Genomic DNA, 17,084 nt, shown 5'->3' on the forward strand with positions numbered 1-17,084 from the left:
ATTACACTGAAGTAAATTTCCCAATATTGCTTAATTGATTTAAAAACAAAGATTGATCCTGCTAGTTGCTAAAACATTGCTTAGCAGTATTAAATATTGTACAAAGTTTCCTTACAACTTGATTCAATTTACTTTGTACTTTTTTGCCAGATACATGAACATCAGTGAGGATTGGGAAATTCCAGCGAAACAGCCATTCAAAGATTTTGTAAGTAATGGTAATATGCTAAATAAACCTCGTATGAACACTGCTTTCCATATTGCTTACTTCAATTTCACAGTCGTCGTAGCATTGACCCAGAAATTCGGGTCGGGGGCTTCCCGTGGGTGCAAGCCCCCGACCTGCACTTGCCTACCGCGCCAGCCGTTGAGCCGTGGGATTCCGATCCTGGGCCTGCTCCAACTGCTGGCGCGCAGTGCTTGCGTATCCCAGGGGCGCAGTTAGTTCGATGGCGTCCCCTGGGATCACGTGGGCCATGGAGAGCCAATGGTAGCAGGGAATGCTTCATTCATAAGTTTGACAGGAAGAGCTGTCAAACCTATAAATACTATAAGCCCCAAAACATCACTAAAACTTCAAATACATTTTTTAAAAACATCACATTTTTAAAATAACTATAAATTACATGAAATAACTATTTTAAACAATAATTTAAATTTTTGAAAAAATTAATTACATTTTCTAACGGGGCTAAAAATAAACTTACCTTTCTTTAAAGTATTTAAAAATAATAAACCTGTGGAAAAAATGTTTTAATTTTAATTAATTCACCATTTACCTTGTTAAAAGTAGGCCTTGCGCCTGCTTTTTAAAACTAACTGCTGGAGACTTGCCCTCCCGGAGAAACCTGCAAAAAAAACGTAAGTTCGATGCGCACGCGCTGCCTCTCTGGCGCACGCGTTCCACCTGTCAACCCCTTCTTTCAGGGGAACGGAAGTGCCGGTTTCCCACGCATGCACGAAACCGGCGCTTTCGTTGGACCTATGCGTGAGTACCCCATACATATTCACTCGTTGGGACCCGAATTTCTGGGCCATTATGTTTGTCTGAAGTTAAGTTTTTCTATCCCAACGTTCAACTTGTTGGCCCTTTCATATCAGGCAATGTAATGTGTCTGGGACTTAATATATAAATTCAGCTACAACCAGACGGATGCAAGTCCCTACTGAAAATTTTACATAATTGGTTTTATGTATATCTTTATGTATTAGAAGCAGGTATACAATCCCCACCACTTACCCGGACAGCCGCCTATATTTGGGCAATTGGTGCTGAGCGTAGGCGTCAATTACAAAGGCGCCGCTTAAACCATATTAAGTGCATCAACTATTTTGGGCAGTTAAAGCAACTGTTCGCACTTCTACAAGTGCCAATACGTACTTCAACCCCGTTCAACTCGCCCAACGGTACAGGCAAAACTGACTCTCTCGCTTTCCCTTTCCCTTCAGTTTGGATCATTACTGGGGCATTTAGAACGGGAAGTACAGAGATGGGGAATGACGATTCCTTCTGTGCTATTTAAGTTTCTTGTTTACACCAGCCACCGCATATAGCGGGCAAATTGTGTTGACGCCAATGTGCCCGCTGTAAGCGGTTGGGACTGTAATAATGGAAATGTTCCCTTTTCAGGTATCCCATTTCAAAATTGACAACCTCTTTACATCTGATCAATCAAGAAAAGGTTCATAACACTTGTGTATGTGATATAGGGGAATCTTCAATACTGGATAGAGGATCCAGATTGTAGAGATCAGTGCAGCGTTATCTACGAGTCTGGAGATAGAACGGCTATTTTGTGGAATGATGTAAAGGAACCTGTCATCATTGAAGAACGTGCAGTGAGTATCCTCTACATTTAACACTTGACTGGAATCTAATGACTGAGATGTCTTGGAGGGATGAACATGTAAAAACCAATTCACTGAGGCATCTAGTTTGTGGTACATTTTTGCTTTAGTACCAATCTCGGTAAAATGGATTGGTTGCTAAGAAGGATGTGAAAACAAATTCCTCGTTGGTTCTTGGTCAAAGCAGCATATAGAGTCATGGAGACTAGAAGGTCCCAGGTTTGTGCTGAGTTGGCTAATCTTGGTCATGGTGACAGTTGGGTTTAGGAAAGGGTAATCTAGCTACAGTCACACCTCAGATCACTATCATTTGGCCCCTCCTAGAGTGTATGCGTGGAAGTTGGGCAAAGACCAGATTGGGCTCAACGGTAATATTGTGAAGTAACCTGCCAGCATTCAACACCTCGGCTCGTACTTGAAGAATAGCCACCTGGGCAAGATAGCTGAAAGTGATGAGGAAGGGGTCAATGTGAGGATGAAGGGAGGAATTTAACCCCAAAAAAGTTAAAAGATGGACGATATTTTCCTTTTGCTGTGCTGTGTTTGTAGTAGAGTAATTTTGAATGGGCCACTCTTGTACTGGATGAACAGGCTCCCTAGGTGGAAGCAGTTAGGATTGATTCATTCAACTGCAAATTGGATAGATTTCTTTCAGAAAGTAACATTTTGGGATACAGCATATGAGTAACTTGAGACATGACATGGTAAGTTGGGAGAACAGGTGACTCTCGACCTATGATTCCCAAAGCGCTCAACCACTGGTTTTCCTCGCCTCATGTCTGGGTCTGTTGTTGACGGATTGATTATCATGATTAGTCAACAACTCCATTATATATTATGTCGTTTGACTACCAGGATGGTAGAAGGCAAATTAGATGTACCTTGGTCTTTTTGTCGAGCAATTCCTGTGTCGCCTTGTATGGGAAATGTTAAATGTTAAAAGTTTATTAATATCCTGTATTATGTCTTTTGCTGTTGCGTGATTGAATAAGTTCTAATATCATGGTTGGTTTGTTGGGAATTATTAACTCTTGTCAAAGCTATTTGGATTTAAAATTGCCTAAAAGAGCAAAACCAAAAAGTGTTGATTTAAGGCTTAACAGAAATAAATGTACAAATGATTCATTGTGGTCCATGTATAATTGGCTCATTGTTAACGACTATAGTAAATGATCCCACAGGTCTTATGTTGATTAAGGGGCCTTTAATCACAGTATTCAGCTCTTGTAGCTATAAATTGTTCTCTGAACCATGTTTTTAGAAAATACCTCCAATTATTTGTTGTAAGTCTTAATCAGAACTTCAACATAGTCCAACAGCAGATCTGAGGGTGCTGGTGCATATCTCCGTACAGTTGATATTTGCTGAGATGATTCAGTCTTGTGGCAGCCATGTTTAATCTTGTTTTTTAACGGGGGGGGGGGGAGAATGGGAGTATTTAGTAGCACTCCTGGGTTGGCAACTCGCTGAGCTGGGGCCAACTAGCCTGAAACTGTTTAGGATTGTAAACATGTTTTGTTCTTTTGACAGCGTTGGACGGAGACATATGTCCGTTGGTCTCCCAAAGGCACTTTCTTAGCGACGTTCCATCAGCGTGGTATTGCTCTTTGGGGTGGGGAGAAGTTCAAGCAGATTCAGCGTTTTAGCCACCAAGGTGTCCAGTTAATCGATTTCTCTCCATGTGAAAGGTATCTACTTTAATTAGATGCTGGGCTAAAAGTCCCCACAATATATTTTCCTTAATCTTGGGACTGCATTTGTACCAAAGTCAAAGTATTCTAGTTTTACCGTATTCTGACGTGTGAAATATTTTACGATAGTCTGTCCAAACAATTTAGATCAGATTACCCATGCTATTTTCCCCCAAGTATAAATATTATATCTGGTTATTTTACTGATGCCTAACGTCTTCACTTTACATGCACAATATGTTGAAATGGTAATTTGTTAAATTTCCATATAAATATTATTAAAGTGTAATCCTAGTTTATGGGGAAGTGGTGGGGACCCATGGAGTAGAATTTAATGCCAGCAACTGGTCATGTAGTCTTTGCGTATGACTGCTGTATATGATACAAGATTCTGGAAGATAATCTCTGTTCTTTTTCTTCGGTCATCAGCGGCGATTCATTCTTTATCAGCAAAAGTTGCAAGCAAAAGCTTTACAACTCTTTGTAGTCTCTCTGAAGTTTTTTTCTGCGGGGAGGGGTGGAGTATGTGCTCTGAGAAATGGTACTGATGCTTCTGGTACCCATTGTCCATCTCAAGCATGTGCAGGTACAGTGTAAGCTCTAGCTCCTCTGCCCAGAAAAATGCTTTTTCAGGAGCACCCCATATGGTCCTAGTTTGTTTGCCGTACCGGGCATCTCTCTGAGCGAGATCTCCAATTTAGTGGCAAATTAGGGCTGGTTTTCATGCTCGTGCTCAATAAGAGCTGGATTGAGGATGCCTAAACCCAGTTCATGTAGGGCCAGTGGACAGCAAACTTCAACCCCACCGTGGGCTGGATGTGAACCCGAGGTTCCATTGGTGAAAGTTCCGTATCAAATTGGCTGCTCTAATCTAGTTACCCTCTTCATTTTCTCCCCTCCCCACCCCCCAAATCTCCTTTCACTAGTTCTATTTTAAAATTTTTGACTTCACTGTCATTGCAGCTTGCTTCTGGCCGTGTGTAATTGTTCCAGTGCTGCTGGTGTTAGCACCAGCAACTTCACAAATTGTGAAAGCAGTTCTCTGTAGTATAGATATGCTGAGGAATGTATATGTCACACTGGCAATTTGTATTTTTTTTTATTACTCCTGCAGATACATGGTGTCATTTAGCCCTTTAATGGACACAAAGGACGATCCTCAAGCCATCATCATTTGGGATGTATTAACGGGCCAGAAGAAGCGAGGGTTTCATTGTGAGAGCTCAGCCCATTGGCCAATATTCAAGTGAGTGTGATCTGAAGAGTTCAGACTAAGAGTTTGCCGCCTTATGCCAAAAGCTGTTTAATGGATATTGAGGAAAGTAAGCTTGTGTATTAGTTTGCTGTTTATACATTAAAAGTCGTGTGTATGTACACCATTCCTGTTTCGTCACCCTTGCATAACTTCTTCCTGTCATGCTATTTCTGCCACACATGCTTGCCACATTTTTGTAACTATACCTATCTATAGGTACTCCTATCTCCTGTCTCCTCTGTTTCATGTGGAGGTAAACTTCCCTAGTTAGCTAGCTGGGTTACCCCGCCCTCCCCCTCGCACCACCTCTCGTTTAAAAGTGTTGTTTGCCATTTTAAATAATTAGAGGCTTTTCCAGTTCACTGCTGGAGAAGCCACTTACATTTTTTAAAAAACCTTTGGGGAGGAAAGAGAAGAATTCTCCTTCGGTGCTTTCCCCCCCCCACCTGCCCTTTGGGCCTGTGCTTTCTGCCACCTTCCCACGCACATTGAGTGCCTATGCAGTTCCTCCACACTTGCCACTGCTGGCCTGCCCCCAACAGAATTCCATCATTATTTTTCTCAATTGCAGCCCACAGCCCTCTTCCCAATACATATACATCCAACAACCCCATTTTCTCATCTTTCCCTCTTCCCAAACCTGGCAGTGACATTCCAGTGCTCCCACACATTAAGACCATCCTCCTAACATTGCCCAACTACATAGTCTTCCTTTCTCTCCATTACCGCTACACAGTACCAACAACCTACTTGCAAACTCAGCACTGTCCTTTGCATCTTGACTCGCTGACCAATGCCATTATACAATATTTCCAATGTAATGCTGATATTTTTTTGCACAAATTTGATGTGGGGAATTTTGTGTTGCTCAGCCCTAGTAGTAGATTTACTATCGAAGACTGTATAGTTTATGGCAACTTGGACTGTAAATATCACTTTAAATGGTTCTTCTTCAATAGATGGAGCCATGATGGGAAGTTTTTTGCACGAATGACACAAGACACACTTAGTATTTATGAAACACCTGTGAGTATTTCTGTTAACTGCTAGACTCTTTAACAGTTTTCTTTAAGTTTTCTGGGAAATAACTCCATAACAAATAAAATGATTCAATATAAAGTGAACAGATTGTCCTAACATTTAACCAAAAAAAATGTTTCTCGACAGTAGAAATGAGGGATTTGAATATAAGCAATCTTGGAAGCATGACCTAGAGTTGGTGTCAAGAAGGTTGTTGTGGAGACCATGGGGAGATATGGGGAAATGGGAGAGATTATGTCCAGACCTGGAATTTCAGCATAAACACGAGAAAACTGACTACCAACATACAGGCAACAACAAAATGTGAAAATATAGTTCATTTTTGGTGGTGTTTGGAAAGGAGAGATGAGAGATCCACGGGACAAATTTTGTAAATTCCCCCAAATATATTAATAGTTTTTTAGAGGAAGGAGATTAATACTTACTTTAAAATCCAGTTGGTGGTTTGGGTAAAAGCTGAAAACAACCATAGTATTGGGTTGTTCTGAATATATATGATGGGAAATTTTTGGCAAACTATTTGGAGAAAAAGTCGGCAGGACCCACAAATTTGTATATAACTCATTTATGGCTGAGGTAAAAGTGACGGCGGGTGGCTTTACTCGGTAAAACCCATGTCCCCACGAGGCTGAGCTGGGCTTTAACAATGTGGTGAATTCGGATCTGATTGTTGGTCTTCGTCAAGCCTGATGGGAGCCACTGTCATTTTCCAAAATAAATTCTACAACGGTTCCCGCGGATTGAAAGGTAGCAAATGTTAACCCCACTATTTAAGAAAGGAGGGAGAGAGAAAATGGGGAACTACAGACCAGTTAGCCTGACATCAGTAGTAGGGAAAATGCTAGAATCTATTATTAAGGACGTGTAAACGGGGCACTTAGAAAATAATAATAGGATTGGGCAGAGTCAACACGGATTTATGAAAGGGAAATCGTAGAGTTTTTTGAGGTTGTAACCAGCAGAATAGATAAGGGGGAACCATTGGATCTGATGTATTTGGATTTTCAGAAGGCATTCGATAAGGTGCCACACAAGAGGTTATTAAACAAAATTAGGGCTCATGGGATTGGGGGTAATATACTAGTGTTTAGAGGGACTTAGGTGTCCTTGTACACGAATCACTGAAAGTTAACATGCAGGTACAGCAAGCAATTAGGAAAGCAAATGGTATGTTGGCCTTTATTACAAGACGATTTGAGTATAAGAGTAAAGACGTCTTACTGCAATTATATAGGGCCCTGGTGAGACCACACCTGGAATATTGTGTACAGTTTTGCTCTCCTTACCTAAGGAAGGATATACTTGCCATAGAGGGAGTGCAACAAAGGTTCACCAGACTGGTTCCTGGGATGGGGGGATTGTCCTAGGAGGAGAGATTGAGTAGACTAGGCCTATATTCTCTAGGGTTTAGAAGAATGAGAGGTGATCTCATTGAAACATACAAACTTCTTACAGGACTTGACAGGGTAGATGCAGGGGAGTATGTTTCCCCTTGCTGGGGAGTCTAGAACCAGGGGTCACAGTCTCAGAATAAGGAGTCGGACATTTAGGACTGAGATGAGGAGAAATGTCTTCACTCAGAGGGTGGTGAATCTTTGGAATTCTCTACCCCAGAGGGCTGTGGAGGCTCAGTTGTTCAGTATATTCAAGACAGAGATCGGTAGATTTTTGAATATTGTGGAGATGAGGTAGATGATCAGCCATGATCTTATTGAATGGTGGAGCAGGCTCGAAGGGCCAAATGGCCTACTCCTGCTCCTATTTCTTATGTCTAAACTCATGAAAATTGGCTATTTGCATGAGGGACTATAGATTACCTGGCATCCATGGAGCTTGAGCAAGAAGGGGAGAAAGTTGGTGGTGGGGTGGGGGGAATGGGGAAACCAAAATAAACACAACCCTGAAAGGGAATGGGTTTAAAAACTGGGAACAATAGATGAGAAGGTGACTGTTTTAATTCACCTGGAGTTTGGGAATTGTGTTTTTTTTTAACTGGGCACTATTGCTTGTATTACACAATGGAGATAACACTACCAAATTATTTTTCATTTCCAGTCCATGGGACTGTTGGATAAGAAGAGTCTGAAGATCTGTGGAATAAAGTGAGTACATGTACTGTAAGTAGGTCAATTGCCAGATTTTATTGATCTAGTAGATACACTTAAAAAGCGACAGTTTTGAACATTCTGTTTCACACGTATTACATTTTTAAATTTCTATCTGTGTTGTGCCACAACTTTCTTGTGTTAAACAGCAAGCATTTCTGCTTCCAGGCCTGCACTAATACCTCTTCCACACTATCTGTTAGTGCAAGCTGGAAAAATCTTATTCTCTTTCTCTCTCTCTCTCTCTCTCGCCTTGCCCCCTCGCCACCCCCCTCTCCTTCCCTGCCTCTTTCTGAACTTGGACCTTTATTGCCCTCCCACCACGATATATCAATTGTTCTGCATACCATACTTTTCAAGTTCACAAAAATGCAAATGTGGCCATTTTTAATTAGATTATCTGTTTTTCACCAGAGATTTCTCGTGGTCTCCGGGTGATAATGTTATTGCATTCTGGGTACCAGAGGATAAAGATATTCCAGCCAGAGTCACACTAATGCAGTTTCCAACGCGGCAAGAAATGAGAGTGCGCAATCTTTTCAATGTGGTGGACTGTAAATTGCACTGGCAGAAAAATGGAGATTATCTGTGTGTGAAAGTGGATAGAACTCTGAAGGGTATACAGGTATGTGCTTGAGTCATGAATAATGGCTGACAAAACAACTGCAAATGCCCAAGAAAGGAAGTGTATGTTAAAGTACTTGTTACAAGGAGTGCAAAAGTTGCACTAGATGAAAGAACATCTAGAGCAAGCTCTGTCTCTAGTTTTTTTTTAATTTATGAAGGATTTTGATGAGTAAATTGGGAAAGACTGTTTCCTGGAGAGTCGGTGACGAGGGGTGATCTATTTTAAATTGTCTTCGCGAGTGAAGTGAGAGGTTAGGAGAAATGACTTTGCGCAGAAGGTTGCTGGAGCTTGGAATGCTTTGCCAGAGGGAATGTTTGAGGCAGAGATCACATTTAAGGGAAAATTGGATAAATATTTGAAGTAGAGGAAGACGCGGAGAGAGTAGCAGAGTGGGATTTTAGTGTCGCATTGCTCTTTCAAAGAGCCAACCATGACCAGATGGGAGGAATAGCCTCCAGTGATGTAAAGTTTCTGCGGTCGAAGTGGGAAAGGATAGCACATAGTATAAATGAAGAGCACTTGTCAAACTGGAATACAGAATGTAATCTTTGAAAGACTAATTTCTGAGTTGTCCCTTTCCTGTTGAAGTACATTCTGCATTCCACAGTTCATAAGTGAGTGTTTTATTTTTACAATATAGTCGATGTTTCCAGTTGATGGTAAACTTGTACCAAATCATTTAGCAGCAACTTCTGCTGATGTGTGGTGTGCCTCTATAGCATCCGAATGTTCTCCGATAGTTCCATTGTAACAGACTAGCCTCAGCTGGTTGGAACTTGCTTTCTAGTTCAAAAATTATTCATTCTGAAACTCATTGTTCACCCATAAAAGTTTACATATAATTGTGGTAGTTTCCCATTCAAAGGGCAGCAGACATGAAGTTTAATTATGTAGGCTTACATTTCCTATGCAGTGATTGATCTTGCCTTGACGCATATACATTTTAAATGTCGAGCTCAAATTTGTATAAACCAGATGCTATTTATGATTTCAACTCTTCGACCCCAGAGATGGTCAGTAATTGCTGTTAACTGTTCTGACCTGAAGTTAATTGCCTGTATAATGTTTAGTAAGCTCTCCCTCTGCAGGGTCTTGTGACCAACTTTGAAATCTTCAGAATGAGGGAAAAACAGGTGCCTGTGGATGTTGTGGAAATGAAAGGTGGGTTGTTGCAAATTGAATATTTGCCTTGTTTATATTCTCAAAGGGGGAGCAAAAGCCCCAAATACGACATTTCTGTGGAATTTCATGTGATATATAGTGAGTTTCTAATTGGGTGTTCTCTCTTACTCAAATTTTACTTGATGGTTTCCAAGGGGAATTGAAATTGTTGCATTTTGATCCGCTATTTGAGAATGAGTTCATGGAATGATACAGCACAGGAGGCCCACCGTGCCTGTGCCGGCTCTTTGAAAGAGCTCTCCAATTAGTTCCACTCTCCTGTTCTTTCCCCAGAGCCCTGCAAATTTTCACCTTTCAAGTACTTATCCAATTCCCTTTGAAAGTTATTGAATCTGCTTCCACCGCCCTTTCAGGCAAAGATGTTGCCTCTGGTTCCTTTGCCAATTACGTTAAATCTTCTGCCACTGGAAACAGTTTCTCCTTATTTACTCTTATCAGAACCCTTATCGATTTTAAACATCTCAATCAAATCTCTTAACCTTCTGTGCTCTATGGAGAACGACCCCAGTTTCTCCTAGTCTCTCCACATTACTGAAGTCTTTCATCCCTGGTGCCATTGTAGTAAATCTTCTCTGCACCCTCTCTAAGGTCTTGACATCCTTCATAAAGTGTGCTGCCCAGACTTGGGCAAAATACTCCAGTTGGGGCCGAACCAGTGTTTTATAGAAGTTTAGTATAACTTCCTTCCTTTTGTACTCTATAAAACCAAGAATCCCAAATGCCTTTTTAACAGCCTTCTCAAATTGTCCTACACCCCCAGGTCTCTCTGTTCCAGCAACCCTTTTAACATTGTACCATTTACTTTATATTGCCTCTACTCAGTCTTCCTACCAAAATGCATCACTTCACAGTTTCCGTGTTAAATTTCATCTGCCGTATGTTTACCCATTTGACCAGTCTGTCTGTGTCCTCCTGGAGGTTGTTACTATCCTCCTCACAGTTAACTGCATTTCCAAGTTTTGTGTCATCTGCAAACTTCGGAATTACGCCCTGTATACCCAAGTCCAGGTCATTGAAGTATATCAAAAAGAGCAGTGGTCCTAATACTGACCCCTGGGAAACACACTGCACACTTCCCTCCAGTCTGAAAAACAACTGCTCACCACTACTCTCCGCTTTCTGTCCCTTAGCCAATTGGGTATCCACGTAGCCACTTCCCCTTTTAATCCCATGAGTTTCAATTTTGCGAACAAGTCTATTATGTGGTACTTTATCACCTGCCTTTTTGAAAGTCCATAATACACATCAACTGCACTACACTCATCAACCTTCTCTGTTACTTCATCAAAGAACTCAATCAAGTTAGTCAAACATGATTTACCTTTAACAAATCTGTGCTGGCTTTCATTTATTAACCCAATATTTTTCCAAGTGCCGATTCATTTTTTTCCCGGATTATTGTCTCAATGTTTCAGCACCCCCGAAGTTAGGCCGACTGGCCTGCAGTTGCTGGGTTTATCCCGCCCTGGTTTTTTTGAACAGTTTTAACTGAATACACTAGTCTCCAGAATGCTTATATTGCACTGCTTCTGAAAGTGTCAATATTGAAAAGTCCTCCTGTTCTCCTTGATTTAACCATTGATGAACTGGATGAGGCAGTGGATCAGAAAGTTGCCCTCTCTTTAATTTCTTGAACCTGGGTTCCAGTATAGCAAAGTCAATTATAGTAAGTCTCTGCCATTTTGATATGTAAAGTGTAAATGCCATTTTAATGTAGGTCTAATGCATATTGTCATGGCATTGTTGGGGATCTCTGCATTTACATATGACTTCACCTACACACTTCATCAGTCGCTGTAACTGGTTGCATTCCCCATGTAGCATGTAGAAGGATTAACGCATCCTTTTCAGATAGTTGTGTAGTTGGAAAAGCCATCGGCACGGAATTTAAAGTTGCACAGTTTTTTTCAGGATAGGGAATTTTTTATTTGTTACAGGTTCGAGATATTGTCTACAATTCAAAGTGAAACTTTGGAAACCAGTAAATAATTAGAAAATGAATATAGTCTACTCTTAATTCAAAGTTGCTTAATTAGTTGTGCAAAAATACCCTGTGCTGTTTCATTAAAATGGCTTATTTCGAACAATTGGATAATTTGAATTTGGGTGGGTGGGTGGAGCAGAAATGTCTATGAATTAACAGAAGTAGGTTGTATACTAATCAAACCCTTGACAAAATCTATTTCAAATTTGTGGGGGGGTGGGGTGGGTGTTTGCTTAGCTTTTGTAAGTGGATGCAAAAATTACATCCTTAGTTATGTTATAAGAATTAAGCAATCTTCAGTGGATCTTATGAGTAAATATTTTGTTTACCAATATGTATTTTTCTTCTGCACTTCCATTAGAGGGTATTATTGCTTTTGCTTGGGAGCCAAATGGAAGTAAATTTGCTGTGTTACACGGAGAAACACCCAGAATATCAGTGTCCTTCTACCATGTGAAGAATAATGGCAAGATTGAGCTCATCAGTAAGTAATTCCCTATTGGATTTATTGATGACTATCTTATATTAATGGCCCCTTGGTCTCCCACAGGTGGAAACATCTTCTCTCCATCTAGCCTATCAAACCCTTTCGTAATCTTAAAAACCTCCATCAGGTCACCGCTCCGCCTTCTCTTTTCCAGAGAAAACCGCACCAACCTGATCAGCCTTCCCTGGTAACTATATCCTCTCAGTTCTGGTGGTATCCTTGTGAATCTTTTTTGCACTTTCTCCACTGCCTCTATATCCTTTTTGTATTATGGAGACCGTAACACTGCACAGTCCTCCCAAGTGTGGCCTAACCACGGTTCGATACAAGTTTAACCTAACTTCTCTGCTTTTGAATTCTATCCCTCTAGAAATTAACCCACCATAGTTCATTGTGAAGTATTTGAGATGTGATAAGGTGCTATGTAAGTGCTGCAAGTCTTTTCAACCAGATATACTCTGGTGCTTATCGAAAATATAAGAGGGTGGGGAAGGGAGTTGCATTCCAACTCTCTCTGGATTACACAAATGGAACTAGAGACAAGTATGCAACTTTTTTTTAACTTTGAAAAAGATTTGCCATTTTAAAGAAACTCCCAACATGTTCTAAATGTCGTATTTAACTTACTGCACTGAAACATCTCCTGGGGAGAGAGAGGGTCATGGGAAGAGATGACCCAAAGTAAATGATAAACATTATAAATTGTATTACATGTTGTCAGATATGATGCAAACCTACTTTCCTGAATCACCTATGCGGGTAAAAATACTGATTTAATGAGGCTGATCTGACGATATGGAATACACAAAAATTAAGATTACTTTAAAAAAACACGTCAGTAACTGGTGGCTGTTTTGGGGGGTTTACCTAGTAGTTACCCTTGCAGAATGGTACAATTCTAAATTTGTTTTACATCCACTCATTAGGTGTAATAAGAACATAAAATTGAGATGTTAAAACAATGTGATCTTAATTTCAGTCTATTCGAACAGTGGAATCTGTTCATGTTTTCTGTTTGTGTAACTAATCATAACTACAGTTCACCTATTAATCCGTATAAATACATTCACCTCTCGGAAACATTGCCGAAGATTGAAATTTGGCCAGTCTTTTTTCTTTGTGTCTGCACACGTGTTGCTTTTCCCGGGGGGGGGGGGGGGGGAAGATAACGTGACTAGTCATAGGGAAAAGAGAAATATGTTGTTTATTTATGCATATAAGATCACTCTCTAGTGGGCTGGTAGCCTGCATATATTGATGTATGGCATCATTTATGTGATCGATTGCTGTTTAATAGCTAATAATCAGTATTCTACCACCTCTGTTAATCTGCTGTGCTAATGCTGGCAGTACAATAAAACTGTTGGAATTTGTTCTTCACTATTACACAATGCTGCCAGTTATGTGTTACCTATCGGTAGGTAGGTAGGTGTTTTAATCATCGCTTATGGAAGAATGAAAGTATGACTTGTCGGGATAATAAACTAATCGTTGCTTCAGTCTGAAAATTAACTAATTTGTTTCCCCATCATCTCTCTTCGCAGAAATGTTCGATAAGCAGCAAGCTAACAGTATCTTTTGGAGTCCACAAGGACAATTTTTGGCACTGGCTGGTCTAAGGAGGTGAGTGATGGTGTAGTAATTAATACAGGGTGTGAGGCATTCAGGTCAGTCTGACGTGCTGTTTTTGGTAATTAGACCTTTCTGGGTGGGTCTTGTCATGGCATTGAAACATCTCCAGGGGAGAGAAGGGGTTATGGGAAGAGATGACCCAAAGTAAATGATAAACATTATAAATTGTATTACATTTTGTCAGATATGATGCAAACCTACTTTCCTGAATCACTATGAGGGTAAAAATACTGATTTAATGAGGCTGATCTGACGATATGGAATACACACAAATTAAGATTACTTTAATTCAGAATTGTTTATTACCTAAAGGATCTTCTGCCATTTTAGCTTTTGTGCACATGAGAAAAACACGTGTCAGTAACTGGTGGCTGTTTTGTGGGGTTTACCTAGTAGTTACCCTCTCAGAATGGTACAATCAGTGGAGAAAACTGCTGGAAGAAGTTTTCCTTTTTTGTTTTGCTACCCCAACAGCCATTGTACAGCAATTCACTTCGTTGTGTACTCCTGTAAAGTGCTCATTTCTGATTTGTACTGTTCACTTACAAAGCATGACGAGATTCACATCCGCAAATTTAAAAAGGTTATGTTTATGAGTACTAATCAACCCAAGTTGACATCTCCTACTTCCTAAAGAAAGAACTTGCATTTATATAGCACCTTTCGCGACCTCAGGATGTCTCAAAACACTTTATAGCCAATGAAGTACTTTTGAAGTGTAGTCACTATTGTAATGTAGGAGAACACTATATATGTAGTTTAAATGTATAATAATGAATAGGGAACACTTGAAAATTCAGTAATGCTGTTTATACTGTTCATAAGCAAACATTTATTATTGTTTTAATGTAATATTCCTCATTTGTAGCATGAATGGTGCTTTGGCATTCTACGACACATCAGATTGCACGCTGATGAATGTAGCTGAGCATTACATGGCTTCTGATGTTGAATGGGACCCAACAGGACGATATGTAGTGACTTCGGTATCATGGTGGAGTCACAAGGTATGGTTAATATACTTGTCTCATAAATGTCAGGATTCTGAATTTCACTTGTGGGCGAGGCTGAACAGAACAGCAAGCCCAGCCTCTTTGAATTTGTATTGGGGCGGGAGTACGCCATCCGCATCCAAATAGACCACGAACTTACCTGATGGTAACCCTCCTTTGCGAACATGCTCTTTGGTCCTGCATACTCAAGGGCAGCTTAATGGCCTATGGATCCCAGGGACGCAGCGTGTGCAGAAGCGTAGCTGGGATCACGTGGGCCTGGTGCTCCAATCACTGGAAGCGCCGAGATTTCTCTCGACAGATATGTGGGAACCAGCATTAGGCCTTTACAGTTAATTGTTCAATGGGATATGATAACTATTACACGGGAATAAAGCTAGTGTGTTAAGTTGGACATGATAACTAATACAAGAAGGAATAAGGCAACAGAGGAAAAAGGAGGGTGCAGACTGGCACCTGACCCGCTGAATCCACTCAGAACGGCATGGTCAATGACAACAGCATCGTACCGTGACTTTAAAAGCTTTATTGTCAGGAAATAAGATATGAATATATAGTTAGGTTTAGCATTTCGTTCTTCATTTGGGAATTGGATTTGTACCGGTTGAATTCAGATTGCCCCACACGAAAAAATCTGGCAAAATGACAGCACCAAGCTTCAACATCAGGATTTCAATAAAATGTGTAGACAAAACAAACTGACAATTTCACTTTTATGTGAGCTAAATACATAGAAACATAGAAGATAGGAGCAGGAGTAGGCCATTCGGCCCCTTGAGCCTGCTCCGCCATTCAGTGCGATCATGGCTGATCATCCAAATTCAGTACCCGGTCCCTGCTTTCTCCCCATACCCCTTGATCCCTTTAGCCTTAAGAAATATATCCAACTCCTTCTTGAATATATTTAATGAACTGGCCTCCACCGCCTTCTGTGGTAGAGAGTTCCACAGGTTCACCACTCTCTGGGTGAAGAAATTCCTCCTCATTTCTGTCCTAAATGGCCTACCCTTTATCCTTAGACTGTGTCCCCTGGTTCTGGACTCCCCGACCATCGGGAACACCCTTCCTGCATCTAGTCTGTCCAGTCCTGTCAGAATTTTATAAGTTTCAATGAGATCACCTCTCATTTTTCTAAACTCCAGCGAGTACAAGTCCAATCGACCCAATCTCTGCTCATACATCATTCCTGCCATCCCAGGTATCAGCCTGGTGAATCTTCGCTGAACTCCTTCCATGGCAAGAACATCCTTCCTCAAATAAGGCGACCAAAACTGCACACAATACTCAAGATGTGGTCTCACCAAGGCCCTGTACAACTGCAGCAAGACATCCTTGTTCCTGTACTCAAATCCTCTCACTATGAAGGCCAACATACCATTTGCCTTCTTAACCGCCTGCTGCACCTGCATGCTTACCTTCAGCGACTGGTGTACAAGGACACCCAGGTCTCGTTGCACTTCCCCCTTCTCCCAATCTATTGCCATTTAGATAATAATCTGCCTTCCTGTTTTTGCCACCAAAGTGGATAACCTCACATTTATCCACGTTATATTGCATCTGCCATGTTTCTGCCCAATCACCCAACATGTCCAAATCATCCTGGAGTTTCTCGACATCCTCCCCACAGCACACACGCCCACCCAGCTTTGTGTCGCCTGCAAATCTGGAGATATTACATCTAGTTCCCTTGTCCAGATCATTTATATATATTATGAATAGCTGGGGTCCAAGGACCGATCCCTGCGGTACCCCACTAGTCACTGCCTGCCGTTTGGAAAAAGACCCATTTATTCCAACTCTTTGCTTTCTGTCTGCCAACCAGTTCTCTATCCAAGTCAATACCTTGCCCCCAATCCCATGTGCCTTAACTTTACACGCTAATCTCTTATGCGGGACCTTATCGAAGGCCTTCTGAAAGTCCAGATACACCACATACACTGGTTCTCCCTTATCTACTTTACCAGTTACATCCTCAAAAAATTCCAGTAGATTAGTCAAGCACGATTTACCTTTTGTGAATCCATGTTGACTTTGCCCGATCCTGTCACTGTTTTCCAAGTGCTCTGCTATTACATCTTTTATAATGGACTCTAGCATTTTCCCCACTACTGCTGTCAGGCTTACCGGTCTGTAATTCCCCGTTTTCTCTCTACCACCTTTTTTGAATAGTGGGGTAACATTAGCTACCCTCCAATCCATGGGTACTGTTCCAGATTCC

General features: G+C 41.0%; 1 protein-coding gene across 1 annotated transcript in view; it reads left to right on the forward strand.

Moving 5' to 3' along the window:
- Positions 1–17,084, forward strand: part of eif3ba (eukaryotic translation initiation factor 3, subunit Ba) — a 43,502-nt gene that overhangs the window by 13,788 nt on the left and 12,630 nt on the right. Inside the window, exons 4-14 of the mRNA XM_086000404.1 lie at positions 151–208; positions 1,711–1,839; positions 3,379–3,536; positions 4,654–4,785; positions 5,754–5,820; positions 7,891–7,937; positions 8,355–8,565; positions 9,657–9,729; positions 12,096–12,218; positions 13,766–13,844; positions 14,722–14,860. Coding sequence (XP_085856530.1) covers positions 151–208; positions 1,711–1,839; positions 3,379–3,536; positions 4,654–4,785; positions 5,754–5,820; positions 7,891–7,937; positions 8,355–8,565; positions 9,657–9,729; positions 12,096–12,218; positions 13,766–13,844; positions 14,722–14,860 — 1,216 coding nt within the window. The remainder of the gene's footprint in view (positions 1–150; positions 209–1,710; positions 1,840–3,378; positions 3,537–4,653; positions 4,786–5,753; positions 5,821–7,890; positions 7,938–8,354; positions 8,566–9,656; positions 9,730–12,095; positions 12,219–13,765; positions 13,845–14,721; positions 14,861–17,084) is intronic.

Source organism: Somniosus microcephalus, chromosome 11 (genome assembly GCF_052327205.1).
Source record: "Somniosus microcephalus isolate GS21.2 chromosome 11, FLI_Smic_1.0, whole genome shotgun sequence".
NCBI lineage: Eukaryota > Metazoa > Chordata > Chondrichthyes > Squaliformes > Somniosidae > Somniosus > Somniosus microcephalus.